The following is a 19,015-nucleotide window of genomic DNA, read 5'->3' as shown; positions in this document are numbered from 1 at the left end:
TTTGTCTTTCTCAAGTTGTTTCCCACACATAAACTGATGGTCTGTAAGGAATTGTTCTGTTTCCTGGCCTGTAGGCTTCGAGCAGTGCTGGAAACCTGGGGGTCCTCATTCCAGTGATTGCAGTGGTGAGTTCTCTGGATGTTTGGATGCTTGCTGTTGTCTTTCCCTCCTCATCCTCTCTGCTCTTCTTCTGCTTTAGCTGACCAAGAGATTGCCGCCAATCAAGGAGGCGAAGCCTCGTCTGCAGAAGCTCTTCAGGGACTTCTGGCTGTACTCTGTGGTCATGGGCTTCGCAGTGGAGGGCTCAGGTGCAGTTTGATGTTTTTGCCGTCTCCTTAACTTCCTGAATTAGAATTTATGGTCACACGGACTGCTATTAAACTCTCTTTCATTCCAACTCTTGTCTAATAAATACCTAAAGGTTGTAATTTCCTCTGTGGCGATCCACTTCCCACCCAACAATGCCTGGGCTTTTCTTTTCCTGCTGCTGAAACGTTCAGGTTTGTGGCCAGAGGAGTGGTACGAGGGAGTTTGTGAGATTGCCACCAAATCGCCGCTGCTGACGTTTCCCAGCGGAGAACCGCTACGTTCGGAGCTTCAGTACAACTCGGCTCTGAAGAACGACACGGTGACTCCGGTACGAGTGGATTCCCACCAGCAGAGAGACACGCCGACGCACCAGGGCTCCTCTTGAAGACGCTCTTCTGTTTCAGGCGGAGCTGAACGACCTGCGGAGCACCATCATCAACCTGCTGGATCCTCCTCCCGAAGTGGCCGGTCTCATCAACAAGCTGGACTTCGCCATGTCCACATACTTGCTGTCCGTTTACAGACTGGAGTACATGAGGTACCGCCGTCCTGCTGCCTACGGAGCATGCTCAGCTGTGCTCCTCCTCCGGTTCTGACCTCTGTCCTGTATCCCGGTCTGTCAGGATGCTGCGCTCTCTGGACTCGGACCGCTTCCAGGTCATGTTCCGATACTTTGAAGACAGAGCGACACAGAAGGACAAGTCCGGTAAGACGAGGAAAAGTTGGGAAAATCTTCATTTTCTTCATTAATTCTTGAGATATTTCACAGGTATGATGCAGTGTGTGATCGCCGTTAGCGACAAGGTTTTTGAGGTCTTCCTTCAGATGATGGATGAAAAAGTAAGAAACAAACCTCCTTTTTCTTCTCTTAAAATATTGTTTTCAGGTTTGTTAAACTCTGCAGAAGTCTGAAATGAATACAATTGATTGTCTTTTGTGTTTGTTTTTATTTATTTTTTCTTCTGTTTGAACTTCATTTCAAAACTTGATCTTCAGAGCCAAAATTAGATTTTTTTTCCTCTCTAATGTACTTTGGTTTACCGAATGATTTACTAAATATTTTCATGGGAAATCTAAATTAAATACGACCCCCTAAAAAAGCTGCTTTCCAAAGATGCAGTAGCTCAAGATAGAAGCCTTGTGGAACTCCGGTTAATGTTTTTCTAGATTGATTTTACAAAAAAAAAAAAAATCTTTTGTCCCAAAATAATTGTGTTATTTATTAGTCTTGATTCACTTTACATCGTAAAAATGTAATATTTTGATGATTCAATGAAAGTCCTGTTAAAATTTTTATTTTTTAATTAAAAAATTTAGCTTGAGAACATAAAGACATTCTTGCTTTTTTATGGATGGATGGATAGACAAACAGACAGACAGTAGTTTATTTGTCATTGTTGTATAAACAAAATTCAAAAAGTTCTCTTTGATCAGTGCATCGTTTATTAATTTCCTGACTGAATTTCTTTATGGAGATTCATTAAATTGATCCTAATCTTAATTAAAATAAAGATTTTTTTTAGTTAGTTAATTTAAAGCTAATAAACCAATAAAAAATCATCAACCTTTTGTCATTTAAAAACGAGAATTAAAACTTATATTATGGTCTGGATGAATAATAGATGATTTAACTGATTAACGGATTTCGCAGAAGCAAATGTCTGACTTAAAGCGACGGACGGCTGCTTCTGCAGTCATTAAAAAAAATCCAATAGTAAAGAGTGTTAAAATAGTTAAACTGGAGTAGTAATAGTAAATATACTTAAAAAAACACCTCCTGACCACAATGCAGCGAGTCAAGAAGAACATCCAACATTACCGTTTCAGCAGCAGCACTTTTGAATTTGAACGATTTTAGCAATGTTTAAGCTGCTATAGTTCATCTACCTCATTCCTCTGTGAACTCTCTTATTTTACACATTTAAAAATATATTTTCAGGCAAAAACTAAATCCCACGAAGAGGAGCTGGAACGCCACGCTCAGTTCCTGCTGGTCAACTTCAACCACATCCACAAAAGGATCCGCAGAGTGGCGGACAAATACTTGTCTGGCCTCGCTGAAACGTGAGGCCAAAGCAGTTTTTGTTCCTGTTTTGTCCAGCGTTTTTCGTGATGAGAGGTTTGTGAGCGGTCGTCCTCTCTGCTCTCAGTTTTCCTCACCTGCTGTGGAGCGGCCGTGTCCTGAAGACCATGCTGGACATCCTGCAGACGCTGTCCTTGTCCCTCAGTGCGGTGAGAGTCCACTCTTTCACACAGCATTTCTTCAGATACACCTCAAGGTTTTTTTTTAAATTGTGGCTTTAATCTGTTTTTCTCAGGACATTCACAAAGACCAGCCTTACTACGACATTCCAGATACTCCGTACAGAATCACCGTCCCGGACACGTATGAAGCCAGAGAGGTAACTCGTCATTTTCTGGTCCTTCACTTTTCCACCTTCACATAGATTTTTACAGGAATTCCATCTTTTTTTTAACTTCTAAATTCCAGTTTCAAAAGTCCCGGTCAAATCTTTGGTTCCTTCACGTTGTCCCTGTTGTTTCCTCAGAGCATCGTGAAGGACTTTGCTGCGCGTTGTGGCGAGATCCTCAAAGAAGCCATGAAATGGGCCCCGTCCGTCACCAAATCTCACTTACAGGTGATCTGTTTTGGTTTTTCATGACGCATACATATGTCCCATGTTCATCTCTGATCTGTGCTCTAACACAAACGCCTTAAATTTCCCAGGAGTACCTGAACAAACATCAGAACTGGGTGTCGGGTCTGTCGCAGCACACGGGCCTGGCCATGGCCACGGAGAGCATCTTACACTTCGCCGGGTACAACAGACAGAGCAGCACACTTGGGGTGAGTCAGAAACTGGAACAGTTTGAAAGTTTATCAGGAAAAGCAGGAGCCCCAGAATAATGCCCTGAGGAATCCCAGTTGTGGATTTGTTTTGATGGAACTCATTTGTTTTCATATTAAATCTCACTGAACGCAATTTACACCACATTAGCGTCCAGTTTGATGTTAAGTCGGAGGCGATCAGAGGTCTTAGGACGTGTTTTACGTGTCGGTCTGGCAGCAGCACGTTCCGGGCAGCGAGATGTCTCCAGAGTTCGGTCAGGAAGTAATCAGCGGTTGGAGTCTAAAACCCACATGGAGGACAATCTGATCCTTCTCCTCCTGGACTTTTATGTTTTTGTTATTTGTGGGAGCTCCAGAATGACGCACTGAGGAAAGCCACTGGCTCACATTCTCTCCTCACATTTGTTTATCTTCTAACTTTGTGCCTCCTCTGTTAGTCCACTCAGCTGACAGAGAGGCCGACCTGCGTGAAGAAGGACTACTCCAACTTCATGGCCTCCCTTAATCTCAGGAACAGATATGCCGGCGAGGTACAGTCAAAGTCTCCCTGTAGTTCAGGTTGTTCCCTCAAAGTTTCTGGCTGGTGGGACTCAAACGCAGTAAACCGGAGGTAAAAGCGGATCTTTCTGCCGCTCGTGTCTTTGCTCTGAAGGTGTCGGGTATGATCCACTTCGCCCAGGCAGTCCGGGGACAGTCCGATCTGAACCGGCTGATGATCAAGCAGATGGGCGAGGCCCTGGACTCCGCCCAGCCCGAGGCATTCACGGAAGCCATGTTCAAGCTGGCGGCGTTGCTCATCAGCAGCAAAGGTTCTGCCGTGGCGCTGGTTCTGGTGTAGGTGGGGATGCTGTGGTTCTGCTCTCTGACTCCCGGTTTCCCCCCCAGAATGTGACCCTCAGCTCCTGCACCACCTCTGCTGGTCTCCTCTGAAGATGTTCACGGAGCACGGCATGGAGACCGCCATCGCCTGCTGGGAGTGGCTGCTGGCCGCCCGCGCCGGAGCGGAAGTGCCGGTGCGGCGCCGACCTTGGTGGGTTTGTTTGTGCCGCGCTCAAACGCTGACGCCCTCCTTCTGCGCCGCAGTTCATGCGGGAGATGGCGGGGGCGTGGCAGATGACCATGGAGCTGAAGATGGGCTTGTTCTCAGACGCCCAACAGGAGGCCGATCCTCTGGCCGCGTCCGAAGAAAGCCAGCCCGTCCCGTGCCCTCCAGATGTCACCCCCCACCAAATCTGGATTGAGGTCTGATGAAAACCAGCTCAGGTTCCTCCGCCGTCTGCTTTCCCGCTCAAAACGTTGTCGTTTTCTGCAGTTTCTCGTTCAGAGGTTTGAGATTGCAAAGTACTCCAACGCAGATCAGGTGGAGATCTTCTGCTGTTTGCTGCAGCGCTCTCTGTCCCTGGATGTGGGCGGAGCAAAGAGCAGCCTCAATCGCCATGTTGCTGCCATTGGACCTCGTTTCAGGTACCAAACAGGGTTTATGGGTCCGTGTGACCCGTCTTTATGTTAGGCAGACTTACAGATCATGTTTAGAGTTTATTTTAAAATGCAGAAGCCTCTCAAAAGATAGAAACCCGCCATGACGCTGATGTTTGATGCTGCTTTTAACCCAAATCCAAAAACCTGTTTTGTAAATGTTCTTCACTGATGATGTAAACATAATCCACGGAAAAAAATGAGTTTTAGTCGTGTTCCATACAAACATGGAACCATTCAAAACATAAAAAACGACTTTCCTACTTTATCCTGTTTGACTGTTTTATTCAAACAGCTTCAGAATCGATTTTGTGAACAAATGTTTTGAGATTTTTCACAATAAAAGAATTGTTTCATATCACCCAACAATAGTTGAAGCTGAATGAAAGTAAACATTTCATCTTCATGTTTCGTCTGAACGTGGAGCTGAAGGTCCGATTTTGAGGAATTTTTTAGGAAAGAACCGTCGTCTTAATGATAAAAATGTTTTACAGTGTTTGCTTATTCTGCCGTATGGAGGCTTGGAAAAAAAAATGATGGTGCGTTTGGTTTTTGGTCTTGGGGGGTCACCGCTAACGGAGGGCTTTCTGCAGGCTGCTGACTCTGGGTCTGGCTCTGCTGCACTCTGATGTCGTCACCAACGCAACCGTGAGGAACGTCCTCCGAGAGAAGATCTACTCCACGGCCTTCGACTACTTCAGGTACGGGTTTGGAATGCGGGACGGCCGCCGCTCGACCGGACGCCGATGATCAGAGTTTGATCCGGTCTTTGCAGCGTGGCTCCTAAGTTCCCCACGCAGGGCGACAAGCACCTCCGCGAGGACATCTGCATCATCATCCGCTTCTACGCCAGCATCCTGTCGGACAAGAAGTACCTGGCAGCGTGTCAGCTGGTCGCACCCGGTGAGCTTGGCATCGCCCCAGCCCCGAGCACTCTCTCTGCTGGGATATTCGGATCGCTTATCGTGTCCAGCACCACTCCGATTTCTATCTTAAGTAAGCCTGAAGCGGTGGAGCTCGGACTGCTCTGAGCAGGGGCATGTCGTTGTCAAATTTGATGCTGCTTGTCCTCACAGTCTCACTCCATTTTCTCCGCTCACACTTTTGTTTTTATTTTTTTACGCTTGGCTTCGGGTTCATCCCCCCGGTTTGTGCAGCCGCTCCGTTTGCGTCCTGTGCAGCTGTAAGGACAAGCTCAAATTTGTCAGCTGCATCCAGACGCATGATTTTCCATCAGCCCACCCGTCTGCTCCCCCCCTCCACAATGGGACTGGTTTGGTATCGCAACAGGAAACCCAAATTGACCACCAAAGAAGCTCCTCTCCTCTTCATCCCTGGTGACCCAGACAGCAGGGTTCATCCTCATGCTTCAGGAGGAAGCTGCCCGGAACCACAGCGCCTGAGCTTCCGGGCAGCTTCCTCCATCATGTCCATGGCAGCTCCGAACGCATGACCATCACAGCAGCAGCAGAGAACGACCCGCCCCCATCATCACGCCCTCACTGTTTAGATAGACGCCTGCTTGTTCTGAGGGGACGTCCCTCGCCGTGGTCCTCACCGCCTCTCTGTGTAAACAGACAACCAGGACGCGTCCCTCAACAGCCTGTCGGTCATGAACGCCGCCGACCTCAGGAGCGGCGCCGACTCCAGCGCTCGCTCGCAGCAGAGCGGCCAGGGCTGGATCAACACCTACCCGCTGTCCAGCGGCATGTCCACCACCTCCAAGAAGTCAGGTAGTCCTGGAAAACTGATCCATACATCTTGATGTGTCCCTAAACCAGAACAGTTTTAGGATTAGCAACACAATTTGACTGAAGTGTCACATTTCTTTGTGGAAATCCCCATTTATATACAGTCTTTACCTGTGCTTTATGTTCTTATGAGTAGTTTCTTCCCCTTAAATCGGGTTTCTTTCCTCGACCTGCCAGACGGCTGCAGATGGAAACCAGCTCATGAGCCGTCCTGGACCGAAGGACCAGATTATTTTTTCACGTTTCTTCTCTCTTTGAGCAAAAATTCAACCCCCTCTACAGACTGTAAAAATGACCAAAATTTGCACGCATCTATCACCTGTTGAAGATGAATTTTGGACGGAGGGGAACAACCCCCTAAGAAAAAAAGTGATGACATCACAGCGGAAGAAACCGTGAAAAAAAAACACAGAGGCCAAAATCTTTTAAGGGACTCAAAGGAATGACTTCAAGTAACATAACTAAAACACCAAAGCACCACTCAAAGACTTGAAATTATTATGGGATGGTTGAAGGACCTAAAACTTAGCTGTCATTTTGTGGCAAAATAGTAAATTTGGCGGTTTTCCCACGATAAGAAGAAGACTTGTGTTTGAGCTAACTCCACAAAATTTCACACACCAGGCACACCAAGTCCTGTTGACCTTTGACCTTGGGAAAGGCTGCCATCTTGAATTTTCAAAAAACAAACAGCTTTTGTACCAGCTACAAATTTAAACTGAGGCCATGGCGGTAAACGGACTGACCTGTGTTTTTTTCGGTTCCAGGAACGTCTAAGAAGAGTAACCGAGGAACCCAGCTTCACAAATACTACATGAAACGCAGGACTCTGCTGTTGGCGCTCCTGGTGAGGCCCGAGAACCACGCTAGCCTCGGTCGGGGTGCCCGCTCATCGCCGGCACAGATTCTTACCGACTCCTCCCACCTTTTTTCAGGCCAGTGAGATCGAACGCCTGACCACGTGGTACAACCCGCTCTCCGCCCAGGAGCTGGTCATCACCACCGAGCAGTCAGTGGAAACCAGCATCGCCAACTGGAGGTCCAAGTACATCAGTCTGACGGAGAAACAGTGGAAGGACAACGTCAACCTGGCGTGGAGCATCGCGCCTTACCTGGCCATGCAGCTGCCAGCCAGGTGGACGCTCGCCGTCTGTTTTTCCCCAGCAGAAAGGCTAAAACCATGGAGATCAGAAACGTCTCTGTGGTTTTCTGCGAGTCTAAACTTGTTGGACCTCTGGGAGATTTCCAGGGCACTGGGTTTCAGAATTGTAGGTTCCAGAAAAGCGAGCGCCCCATAGAGAGCCCTGAGTGGTGAGGGAATAGCAGCCTATGAGTCTCTGTGTGTTTCTGCTACGTTTAAAGGCTCTGAGTTTCTGTCTAGATCACACGGCAAATGGTCGTCTACCTCAAAGTACTTCCTTCCTTCCTTCCTTCCTTCCTTCTATGTTCATTTGGTGGATCAAAATGTTGCCGCAACATACAGTACAGACCAAAAGTTTGGAAAACTACTGTAGAGCTGGGAAAAGGGTGACAAGTTGGCCAGTTTTGACTAAAAAGATGTAGATAACTGTGAATCCATCCAGGATGGTTCCAACATTTTCTCCTGATATAAAAAAGCTTTAGACGTTCTTCAGAGAGTTTGTAGACTGATGGTTCAAGACCACCGCTTGGAAATTTAAGGCTAAAGGGTTTAAAGGGCTCTGTGGGTTTTTGGGTCGTCCGGGTCTGTGGAGGGTCGTAGAGAGGAGCGGCTGCATCTTTCGGGGAGGAACAGGTGTGTCTTGCGGCTCCTTTGAGGCTTGGACAGCCACCTCAAACGACGTTGTGAAAATGGAACATACCATTGTACCCAGCACTAACTGGCTCCTTGTACAGTCTGCAGGATTTGGTGGGGTCTGTAGACCTGCATCTCCCTCCTTCATCCTCACTTCCCTTTACGTGTTGTAGAAGCGTTCACTAAGACCCGTCTACCACCTTGATCTGTGACCTGCACGGGTCACACAGGTAACCCGTACAGGATTGACCATTTTTCAGACCTCTCTATATCCACCCGTAAAGAGACTTAAGGTCTTCCAGCCGTTGGCATTGAAGAGGACCACGGCGGTTTTTAAGATCTGCTGATGGTTGAAAGCACAGGCAGCTCCTCACGGAGACTGGAAAACATGTTGAGTGGTGTCTGTTCTAATACCAAAGTCTGAATCTAAGCCACACCCTTTTTTTCCTCATCTTCAGAGGTTCTTCTTGGTTTGACAGGCAGCTGAAGTCAGGCTTGTGACAAACTGATCTGGTCTTTTAGTGAAGAACCTTGAAGTGATCTAGATACCAAATGAAGGAGGCGCCTCTTTGGGTTTGCTCGATGAGACATTCTCAGTCCCCAAAATCAGTCCTACAGCCTTTCTCCGTCCTCCTTTCAGAGCAGATTTTGTTGCTCCTCTGACATACTTCTACTCCGTGTTCTGGTGTCCAGGTTTAAGAACGACGCCATTGTTGCTGAAGTTACCAGACTGGTCAGGCTGGATCCCGGAGCGGTCAGCGATGTCCCCGAGGCGGTGAAGGTACGGCCTCGCTGTCCTGCCAAGCCCCGCCCATCCCACGTGGGACTGAATCCTGATGTGTTCCTGTGGCTCTTTCTTCAGTTCCTGGTGACGTGGCACACCATTGACGCAGACTCTCCTGAGCTGAGCCACATCCTGTGCTGGGCGCCGGCCGACCCCCCCACCGGTCTGTCCTACTTCAGCAGCATGTACCCCCCCCATCCTCTGACGGCGCAGTACGGGGTGAAAGTGCTGCGCTCCTTTCCTCCGGTAGGTCACCTGCGTCAGGTTTCTTCTCTCTACCATTCATTCAGGCGTTCTCAGCAGAGACCCAGAACACCTGGAGAACCCGGCAGTTCCAACAGCTGCAGTGTTTCTAAAGAAAAGCCGCTCCTGCAGCTCCTCTCTGCACCTCCTTTACCCAGCAGACGTTTCCAGACCTCATGACTTCTGCAGATTCACAATGTGGCTGTTGTCTCCTCCAAACACACGGAGCTTACAGGCCTTCCTCCCTTTGGTTCTCCCCCTCTATTTGGTTCTCCTGCTCCCATTGGTTGCTTTCTCTTTGGTTCTCCTCCTGTCCTTGGTTCTTCTCCTATCCTTGGTTCTCCACCGGTCTTTAGTTTTTCTCCTCCCTTTGGTTCTCTTCCTCTCTTTGGTTCTCCGTCTCCTTTTGGTTCTCCTCTTCCCTGTGTGAAGCTTGTCTGTGTTCACACTGAAGTGAACCGTACCAGGGTTCATCTGCAACTGAACCAAAGGCCTTTGTTCTTAGGAGGACCACATTTCTCCTGTTTGATCCAAACCAGAATTCGTTAGAAACCAGTTAAAGAGGTAGAATCTGCTTGATTTTTCAAAATAAAACGCCCAAAGATAGAAATGGCGGGCAATCAGAATTGTACTAGAAAAGCGTTCATCCATCTTCCTTCTGGCATTTTGTTCACATTGTCATTTCCGTGAAAACTCCTCAAAAGAGAAACTTCTTATGTCTGTTCGACCCCCCCAAACCAGAATAAAGACCTCCAATTAATAAAGTCATCACCTCTGATCTTGTTTTGTTGCCTGGCAACCATTAACAGGTTTAACGCTTCACTTTAAGTGACGGGCGACTCAAAACCAAGTCAACTTTAAAAGAAAATCTATCCCTTTTTTAATGCTGGCGATGTGGGCGGGGCAAACAAACAACGTCATGAAACCTTACGAATGAATGACGTTTCTTCTGTCCGATTTGGTTTTTGTCGTTCTCACTGACATATCTGACCTGAACCACATTCGTTGTCCTTCTTTGTCCTCGCAGGACGCCATCTTGTTCTACATCCCTCAGATTGTCCAGGCGCTCCGTTACGATAAGGTAATGGCGAACTCTGAGGTTCTGCAGCGTCCGGGGCTGCGGCAGTAACTGTGGCTCTCCGTCCGGCGCAGATGGGTTACGTCAGGGAGTACATCCTGTGGGCGGCGCAGAAGTCTCAGCTTCTCGCCCATCAGTTCATCTGGAACATGAAGACCAACATCTTCGTAGACGAAGAAGGACACCAGAAGGACCGTGAGTGAATCGGTTAAAGCGGATTCATTTAATGCTGTCTGAGCTCGTTCTCTTTCAAAAACTGTTGATCAGAAAAAATGTTTTTAACACATTAGATAGAGATGGCTTTACTGGGCTTAAAGTAGACAAGAAAAACTGTAAATGATGTGGTCTCTGGTCAGAACATTCAGTCAGTGTGACGTCAAACTGAACATTTCATGTAGAGGAACCTCCGTGTCACAGAGCCGCTATGCACATTTTCCACGTGTTGAAAAGCGGTCAGACCTGAAAATACGTGGACAAAGGGAAAGTTCGTGTCCAAATTCCTTCACTACGCACTCTATAGTGCGTTCTCCATTTTCTAGTGCTGTCTGAATCTACAATTCCCAAATCCACTGCCCTAGAAATTTCCCAGAAGTCTTTGCGAAAAACCAGCGTCCATCAATGCTCACTAGATCGACCAACATGGACCACAGTGCATCGTCAATTTTAGCTGAAAAAATGTATTTATATGTATTTTTTTAATAAAACATCAACGTTTTTATCTTCAGAAGACAGTGGATTCATAAATAATCGTCACAAAAGGCTCATATTAATTAGATCTTAACTTTGTGAAATTGATAAGATCATATCCGGCATAAAAAAAAAAAGAAAAAGTAGTGAGCGTGGTGTCCGAATTGCTTTTAAAATCCAGGGCTCTACATTGTAGCAACATCTAGTTTTTTCGTAGTTGAGGGTAAGGGCGGGAATTCGGACGCAGCCAAAAAGTTGTGGTCTTTACGTAAAACGATCACAGATGTATCACGAATAAACCACGCAAAGATCACGTAAATCAACGCAGAACATGAACTTTGCCTGATTATTGCGCTGTTTCTCTGCAGCTCATCAGTGATTCGTGCATCAATTACGTAATTTGATCGTGATATGTGCGCCGTATACACGTTATAAAAGTTATACATCACTGGTTCAAGTGTGAAAAGTCTGTTAGACATACTGGATGTGGAATAAGAAGTGAGATACCACAGTGATAATGCACGCCTAAAAAAGTAGTTCCGGTCACATACCATAAATGTTCTGTTTCACTGCTCTGGCTTCTTTAAAACAAACTTCAGCTTCATCATCTGGACAAAAACAAGCAGTAAGAGGGGAACTCTCTCTGATCTGATGCTTTATTTAACACATCGTGATCATCAGCATAGATATGTCGCTTTCCTTCACCGCTCCACTTAAGATTGGAGGTCGGAACCGCGTTACCATGACAACGCGCCGATCCACCTAACAATTAGTCCACTTTTTGTTAAAAAAATCGATCAAACCAAAAGAATAACAACAATAAAAGGACTAAAAACTGATTGAAAATGTATTTCTTTTGTAAGTGACATTGGTCTAAGCGGGTTTATGACACTTCAAAGACTTAAATTAACCCTCATTTAAACTTCGTAAAATATGTCTAAGCTGTGCATTTCTCAACCGACCAAAAATACACAAAGGATAAACGCAAGAAACACAGGATTTACGTATAAAAAGCATGTATTGCAAAAGACCGAATTTTCATACGCGGAAAATGCAAAAATTGTATGAGGCGGCCGTGTGACACGGTCAGAAATGGTACAAAACATTGGTCATTTCAAATGCAGTCATATAGCAGGATTCTTTAGCTTCACTCTGGTGGAAAAGACAAGTCTCTGGTGAAAAAGTCTGTCTTTGCGACGCTCGGTCTGTGCAGCCGACATCGGGGAGCTGCTGGAGCAGATGGTGGAGGAGATCACCGGCTCGCTGTCGGGCCCGGCCAAAGACTTCTACCAGCGAGAGTTCGACTTTTTCAACAAGATCACCAACGTGTCCGCCATCATCAAGTGAGTGCACGAGCGCGGCTGCCGCCCACCGACCTCCAACCGCCGTCTGAGACGTCTGTGTGTTTCAGGCCGGTGCCGAAGGGCGAGGAGAGGAAGCGGGCGTGTCTCAAAGCGCTGTCTGACATCAAGGTGCAGCCAGGTAAGGAGGCGGAGCTGCTTTCTGAACCATTTTAACCAAGCAGAACTCTGAGAACCTCCTCCAGGAGTTTAATGGGTTTTTCAGAACAGCAGAGCTTCAGAGGAGAAACAGTTGGAGCCTGTTTGACTTTTTCTGTTGATATTTATTTAATGTATACATTTGTTTCAGATCTGTTGGGTTTCAAACTTTCTCATTCTGCTGTTTCTCATTTGAGGGTTTGAGATGAGTTTTCTGTGTTTGTCTTTTCATTATGGTCTATAAGGAATGAGACCAAACTTTGACGATCGATATCTTTCCCCTTTCGCTCCGTGTGGGCGCCGCCCATTTCATGACGTCATCCTAGAGTCGGCCTCAGCAGCGCTTCTGTGTTTCTCCCACGAAAACAAACATCTGAACTTTTGCAGAGATGGATGTTCAGATTGTGGATAAAAAAGGAAAATGTTTAGCCGATCGCCGCTAGCTCCACTGAGAAAGTGGGCGTGTGTGTTAGCCTGGGGGCGGAGCTGGCAGCGCAGACTCTTCCTGGAAGGGGCGGTTCCTCACTTTGTGATGTCACAAGGTGAGGAACCTAACATAACTTCATTATGACATCTTCATCCGCCAGTATATGTAGTTGGCTCCTTCTGCAGCGCTCTAGTAGCTTTTGAGGGATTCTTTTCAGGATTCTAGTTCCTGTCATTCTAGTTACCGGTATGTTTTCTTCCCTCAGGGGGAAAGTCTGGAACGTGTGGGATGACGGTTCTCCTTTGTGTTTTCAGGCTGTTATCTTCCCAGCAACCCAGAGGCCATCGTTCTGGACATCGACTACAAGTCCGGAACCCCCATGCAGAGGTCAGGAGCCGCTCCATCGGCGTTCCTCGCCGTCTCCTGTGTGGGTTTGTAGCAGGTTGGTGTGCGTTTGTGTGTTGCAGTGCCGCCAAGGCGCCGTACCTGGCCAAGTTCAAGGTGAAGCGCTGCGGCGTGACCGAACTGGAGAGGGAGGGTCTGCGCTCGCTGTCCGACTCTGCGGAGGACGGCGAGGAGAATCCAGACGGGTCGCAAAGGGTCTGCTGGCAGGCGGCCATCTTTAAAGTGGGCGATGACTGCAGACAGGTGAGCCCCCTGGACGGTGTTCTGGCGTCTGCGCGGCGCTCCGATCCTCCTGACGAGCGTCGGCGTCTTCTCCGCAGGACATGCTGGCTCTGCAGATCATTGGGCTTTTCAAGAACATTTTCCAGCTGGTGGGTCTGGATCTGTTCGTCTTCCCCTACCGGGTGGTGGCCACGGCGCCGGGGGTAAGAGCTGCTGCACCTCCTCTGTTACACTAAACAGGGGGGACGAACTTTGACCTTTAACCTCGTTGGAAAAAAATTGTCATTTCTGGCTGTTTTAGCAGGACGTCCAAAAATTCCCCAAATCAACCCAAAACCCAGGAATGAATGTTTGTAAAATGTGACCCAAAGTGTCGCTGTCGCTTCAGCACCGGTTCCCTCATGACCTTTCCAACGTCTGCTTCTCCTCAGTGCGGCGTGATCGAGTGCATCCCCGACTGCAAGTCCAGAGACCAGCTGGGCCGGCAGACGGACTTCGGGATGTACGACTACTTCAGGAACCAGTACGGAGACGAGTCCACGCTGGCCTTCCAGAAGGTCTGTAGCTCCGCCCCCTTTCTGCTGTTCTTTGTGCGTTTTTTTCTACGTTTGAGGTGGCAGGGAAATGCCCACCTTCTCGAAGATTTTGTTTTGTTCCCTGTTTGAGTGGAAAGCTGTGAGGTCATCAGATTAAAGCTGACCGCTTCCTGTCCTCTGAGGCGAGGGCGTCCAACCTGAAACCTGGACTTGAACCCTCACAAACACTTCTTCCTGCAAAGCTTGTGTCTTCTAAAGCTGCTTGTTTGCCTTTTAACCAGGATCAAACTGAAATAAAAACCTTTAATCTGAGATTAGGAGAGCGGAATAAACTTGGTCACAGAATAAAGCAATTGTTCAATTATGTTTTTAGTTTTTTTAAAAGTAGAGCCTTAAATGAAACCAAGATGCTGACATTTTCACATTATTTAGAATTTTAAAATTCTTATATTTTTCATTTTAATCAGAGTTTTGTTTGTTCACCCCCTCAAACTAAATTATTTTCCATTAAATAACCAGTTCTGCGTATAAAAACATCAGATTTTTCACATTTTTGGTAAAACCAGCAGATGTGTGAACAGATGTGGATGAATAAAACTCCATGTGGTGAGATTAGACGTAGCTGCAAGCAGCATTGAATGCCCCGCAGGTGCTACCTACCCTCACCGTTGCCCTAATCGCCCCCCATTTCCCCCTTTGGACCTGCCACATGACTGAATGAGCAGCTGCCCCTCCCCCTCGGGTCAGACCTGCAATAACAAATTCATTAAAAAACTCTTTATTTTTCAAATTGGCAGCTTTCTGATGGTTTTATCTCCATAGCAACCACTTCATTTTTGGGTCGCCTGGGGGTGACGAACAGATTTATGTCATTTCTAGAAGAATTGGCAAAAGTAAACTTTTTGGATTCCCTTAGCAACGGAGGTTCTTTGTAAACCACGCCCATATTCCTGATATGTTCATGTGATATATCATTTTGTTGAGCTTGAGCCAACGATTCATGCATTCAAATTTCACAATATTGCAGTCAAAGAGGTGCGAGCAACAGGGGAACGCTGCTTTTGCGAGCTCGCCACGCTAACGGCGTCTAACTGGTGCTAACGTTTTTTCTCAAGTAGCTTCCCAATGAAGCTCCAGGAGTTTGGAGGCAATAGATTCAAATCCCTCGGAGGACTTTGAACTTGCAGAAGATACTAAAGGTGATTTTGTTTACGGAAAGCTCTAGGATGCAGCCTCTTCCTGAGGTCAAAGGTCAACCAAACTTCACCTGGTCTAAAGGTGCAGGAAGAAGAATTGTGGAACGGCCCGGTCCTTAAGTCCAGGTCCTGCTGCGGGCCAAAAATGAGACATTTGTCAAAGTATCTAAATCTGACCCCATCCGTGACCTTTTCCTGCCGTCGGTTGGAAACGAGCGCTCTGCTCCTTCGTCACGCCCTCCTCCTCTTCCTCCTGCAGGCTCGCTACAACTTCATCCGCAGCATGGCGGCCTACAGCCTGCTGCTGTTCCTGCTGCAGATCAAAGACCGCCACAACGGAAACATCATGCTGGACAGCAAAGGACACCTCATCCACATCGGTGCGCCGCGCTCCCGCTGCCAGCCGCCGCTGCCGCCGCCAAAACGCAGACTCAGCGCCGCGGTTTTCCTTTTTGTGTCTGCTCAGATTTCGGCTTCATGTTCGAGAGCTCCCCCGGCGGAAACCTGGGCTGGGAGCCGGACATCAAGCTGACGGACGAGATGGTGATGATCATGGGGGGAAAGATGGAGGCCACGCCCTTCAAATGGTTCATGGAGATGTGCGTCAGGGGTTACCTGGCTGTCAGGTGAGGGAGGATCTGCAAAACTCCGCCCACTTCTGATGTTCCTTCTACAGAAACGAGAAACTTCCAGAGGAAAAAATGTGGAATCTGAGCTTCTGTTCCCCCTTTATGGCAATTGATTGATTGATTGATTGATTGATTGATTGATTGATTGATTGATTGATTTGTGGTTTTGTCTGGAACAGACCCTACATGGACGCCGTGGTCTCCCTCGTGACTCTCATGCTGGACACCGGACTTCCATGTTTCCGAGGACAAACCATCAAACTCCTCAAGTAAGAAGCGCGGCGGCGCCCCCATGAGGACAGCAGCTCCCCCTGCAGACTAAACCAGGAAGTGCCCGGTGGTTTCCTCTTGACTCAATGGGATTTGCTGGTTTTGCTCGCCAGGCGATTGTTCGAACCTCCTCATTCGCTCTTCCTCTCTGCGTCTGTGTGGAAAGAGGAAGGCTGTACTTCCTGTTCAAACCAACACAGAACATGCTGGAATCAGTCAAACATGGTGGTGGTGTGATTATGGTTTGGGCTGCTTTCCAGCTTCAAGACTTCCATAACTTTTTATACGTAAAGGATCCAGTCTTTTTTTTTTTTTGGCTTTAACTTTATTTTGAAATCTGTTTTCAAGCAAGCTTTGAACTCCAGGTTTTTCAGAATAAAACATAAAAATAGGAAATAAAAGCTGAAATCCTGGAGTCATGATGGACTGGGAGCTGCTGAGTTTCAGGGTGTGACCAGAACCAGGAGAACTGTCCTGCTGTTAGATGTAGAACCGATGTAGAACCAGATGTTGGTCTGAGCTCCTCGCGGTTCTTGAACCCGGCGGGAAGCGTTCAGCCAGTCCAGATGGAATCAAACACTCAGGTGTTGTTGTCTTCTCTTCCTCCAGGGGGCGCTTTAACCCCCAGATGAGCGAGAAGGAGGCGGCGGCGTTCATGATCAAAGTCATCCAGAGCTGCTTCCTCAGCAGCAGGTGAGTCCCCGTCCACCAGCTGTCAGCCAATCAGGAGCGAGCAGACGTCCTGACAGGGTGACTCTGACGCTGGATTGTGTTTGGTTTCAGGAGCAAAACCTACGACATGCTGCAGTACTACCAGAACCAGATCCCGTACTGAGAAGCGCCTCCCGCCGCTGCTCGGGACCCTCAGCAATAAGGCACTTTAGTCCCCGCCCACTGCTTCCTGTGAGACTTCAGAGTTTTAGAGTAGAACCACCTTTAGCTTTTACTGAAACTGCGTTTCCGAGTTTCCCTTTAAGCGTTTTCCGGACACTTCTCTGAGGGACACGGACCGTCTGACGCACTTTACTGTTTCTCATCAAAGACCCCGCCCACCGGCGCTGAGGGGAACTCGTGGAGAGCAGAACTCCACAGCAGGAAGTTGGCGTCCATGAAGGAACCACAGGCGTTCACGTACTGTAAAATATTCCCCGTTGAATCAGGTCACAGGCAGCTCATCGGGCATCCGGATCCCAAACGTTTACCTGAGTTCTTGTTCCTCGTGTCGGTCTGGACTCTGGCCTGTTACTCCGCCCACAGGAAGAGCTTGAAGAATCAGAACCTTCTGGGCTTTTCATGTTAGAAGAAGCCTGTCATGAAATTATAATTTCTTGAAGAATATCACGGATCCTCAAAGACTCTTAGCGGAAAAAACCCCCAAAAAATGTTGACTGAAGGATTTAGTGGAGTATTTTCAGCATAAAAGCGGAGCTGAAGGATGGCCGTCTGTCTGTTCTAAGGTTCTGTCTGTTCTAAGGTTCTGCAGACGACTGAATGTTTTTTAGAGCACATTTAGTTTTTACTGTCCTGGATTTAGTTGTAAATGAAGTTTCCAGAAGTCTCTAAAGATCTCTCAGGAGTGGTGATGCTTTTAAACTGAAAAGAAGACTTCTTTTTTTTTTATATATATACATATTGTTACCACGGAAACCGGCGCACGTTTAACCTAATAGAGACGACAAATTAAAAACCTTGAGATTTTGCGAGTCTTATTGTTTACAATCAAACTGCAGCTGAACGGTTCCAGAAGTCACCCAGAGTCTTTGAGGATCTGCAGAGTTTGAGACGCTCCTGAGCTTCAGGGAAGGCACCGCGCTGCGTTCAGGCGCAGACGGATCTGAAGGCGTTCCCAGCGTCTCACCCTCAGACTGGATGGCGTGGAGGTCACATGTCTGCTTCACTCCACATTTAGCTGTTGTTTTGGTTTGTTTTTCTTTCTGTCGTTGAGCTTTAAACACATTTTAATTTTTTAACTGTTGTTCTTGACTTTGTTTTCATTCCATACATGTAGTTTTTTTTTTGGGTTTTCATCCTCATTTGTCGTTCTTCTTTGTCTGTTTGTTGTTGTTGTTGTTTCCTTCTGGGGGGTTTTGTGCGTTTTCCCCTGCGGTGGTTCGCTGATCGCCGCAGATCGGGTGAAGTGTTGCTGATGAAGATGATGAAGATTAAAGCCATCTGTCCTACCCCCGGTAGAAACACAACCGTAGTGATACTTGACAACAAAAACGTAACTTTATGCAAAGTATTGATGCTGTTTCTGTGTGTGTTATTCCACATGTCGCTGTGTGTGTGTGGGTGTGTGTCTGTGTGTGTGTGTGTGTCTGTGTGCGTGAGCGGCTGCTCTTCATCAGGACGGTTCTGCTCCTCCTCGTTTCGGGTTTCAGGTCAGACTGATGGTTTGGAGCGGATCGGTAACGAAGGTTTCCACCCTGTCGTGTTTGACCTTTGACCTGTGTTCAGTTCACATGTAAAAACATCCGATTTCCTCAATAAATATCAACATTTCACCAACCAGACGTTTTACTTTGTTTCTTCTTTCATTCTTATTCTTTATATAATTTTTGTTTTAGGTTTTTTAGAAGATCAGATGTTTATTGATCTGAATTTATCTCTCAAAACTACATTTGTAGTTCAAAATTTGAAACTGATTTTTAGCCACAAAAACATAAAAGGTTTTTCATCAGAGTTCATATTAGAAATTCCTTTGTTGCCTTTATTTATAAATATGATCACCTGTAGGAGGAATATCTGCACTAAAGTCTATACAGTTTCCTGTTTTTATCCTTCATAAATAAAATATAAATAAAAACATTAATTTGATCTAAACTTTTTGCAAACGTGGTCTTTTGTAAGAACAAAAAAAAGTTCATCTTTGAAAAGT

At 47.0% G+C, this 19,015-nt stretch overlaps 1 protein-coding gene across 2 annotated transcripts in view; it reads left to right on the top strand.

Moving 5' to 3' along the window:
* The window catches only part of pi4kaa (phosphatidylinositol 4-kinase, catalytic, alpha a), a 34,626-nt gene extending 15,978 nt beyond the window's left edge, over positions 1-18,648 (top strand). Inside the window, exons 19-54 of one of the 2 annotated variants that reach the window (XM_011481396.4) lie at positions 75-125; positions 200-308; positions 501-637; positions 714-847; positions 933-1,015; positions 1,079-1,149; positions 2,249-2,373; positions 2,460-2,541; positions 2,628-2,711; positions 2,859-2,948; positions 3,038-3,157; positions 3,598-3,690; positions 3,813-3,969; positions 4,046-4,173; positions 4,244-4,402; positions 4,473-4,624; positions 5,230-5,337; positions 5,412-5,539; positions 6,214-6,369; positions 7,155-7,234; positions 7,323-7,522; positions 8,855-8,942; positions 9,024-9,191; positions 10,216-10,269; positions 10,341-10,461; positions 12,167-12,296; positions 12,365-12,435; positions 13,194-13,266; positions 13,347-13,527; positions 13,605-13,709; positions 13,938-14,063; positions 15,498-15,618; positions 15,705-15,864; positions 16,047-16,136; positions 16,747-16,830; positions 16,921-18,648. In XM_011481396.4, the coding sequence (XP_011479698.2) occupies positions 75-125; positions 200-308; positions 501-637; positions 714-847; positions 933-1,015; positions 1,079-1,149; positions 2,249-2,373; positions 2,460-2,541; positions 2,628-2,711; positions 2,859-2,948; positions 3,038-3,157; positions 3,598-3,690; positions 3,813-3,969; positions 4,046-4,173; positions 4,244-4,402; positions 4,473-4,624; positions 5,230-5,337; positions 5,412-5,539; positions 6,214-6,369; positions 7,155-7,234; positions 7,323-7,522; positions 8,855-8,942; positions 9,024-9,191; positions 10,216-10,269; positions 10,341-10,461; positions 12,167-12,296; positions 12,365-12,435; positions 13,194-13,266; positions 13,347-13,527; positions 13,605-13,709; positions 13,938-14,063; positions 15,498-15,618; positions 15,705-15,864; positions 16,047-16,136; positions 16,747-16,830; positions 16,921-16,972 (4,071 nt within the window). In that variant the 3' untranslated portion in view covers positions 16,973-18,648. Of the gene's footprint in view, positions 1-74; positions 126-199; positions 309-500; positions 638-713; positions 848-932; positions 1,016-1,078; positions 1,150-2,248; positions 2,374-2,459; positions 2,542-2,627; positions 2,712-2,858; positions 2,949-3,037; positions 3,158-3,597; positions 3,691-3,812; positions 3,970-4,045; positions 4,174-4,243; positions 4,403-4,472; positions 4,625-5,229; positions 5,338-5,411; positions 5,633-6,213; positions 6,370-7,154; positions 7,235-7,322; positions 7,523-8,854; positions 8,943-9,023; positions 9,192-10,215; positions 10,270-10,340; positions 10,462-12,166; positions 12,297-12,364; positions 12,436-13,193; positions 13,267-13,346; positions 13,528-13,604; positions 13,710-13,937; positions 14,064-15,497; positions 15,619-15,704; positions 15,865-16,046; positions 16,137-16,746; positions 16,831-16,920 lie in introns of both variants that reach the window. The other variant, XM_020707407.3, reaches the window with a different exon arrangement.
* The last annotated feature ends 367 nt before the right edge of the window (positions 18,649-19,015 follow it).

The sequence above is a fragment of the Oryzias latipes genome, chromosome 12 (genome assembly GCF_053564925.1).
Source record: "Oryzias latipes strain Hd-rR chromosome 12, Olatipes_Hd-rR_3.1".
Lineage (NCBI taxonomy): Eukaryota > Metazoa > Chordata > Actinopteri > Beloniformes > Adrianichthyidae > Oryzias > Oryzias latipes.
The sequence above is the reverse complement of the archived record's forward strand: the minus strand, read 5'-3'. Positions and strand labels throughout refer to the sequence as shown.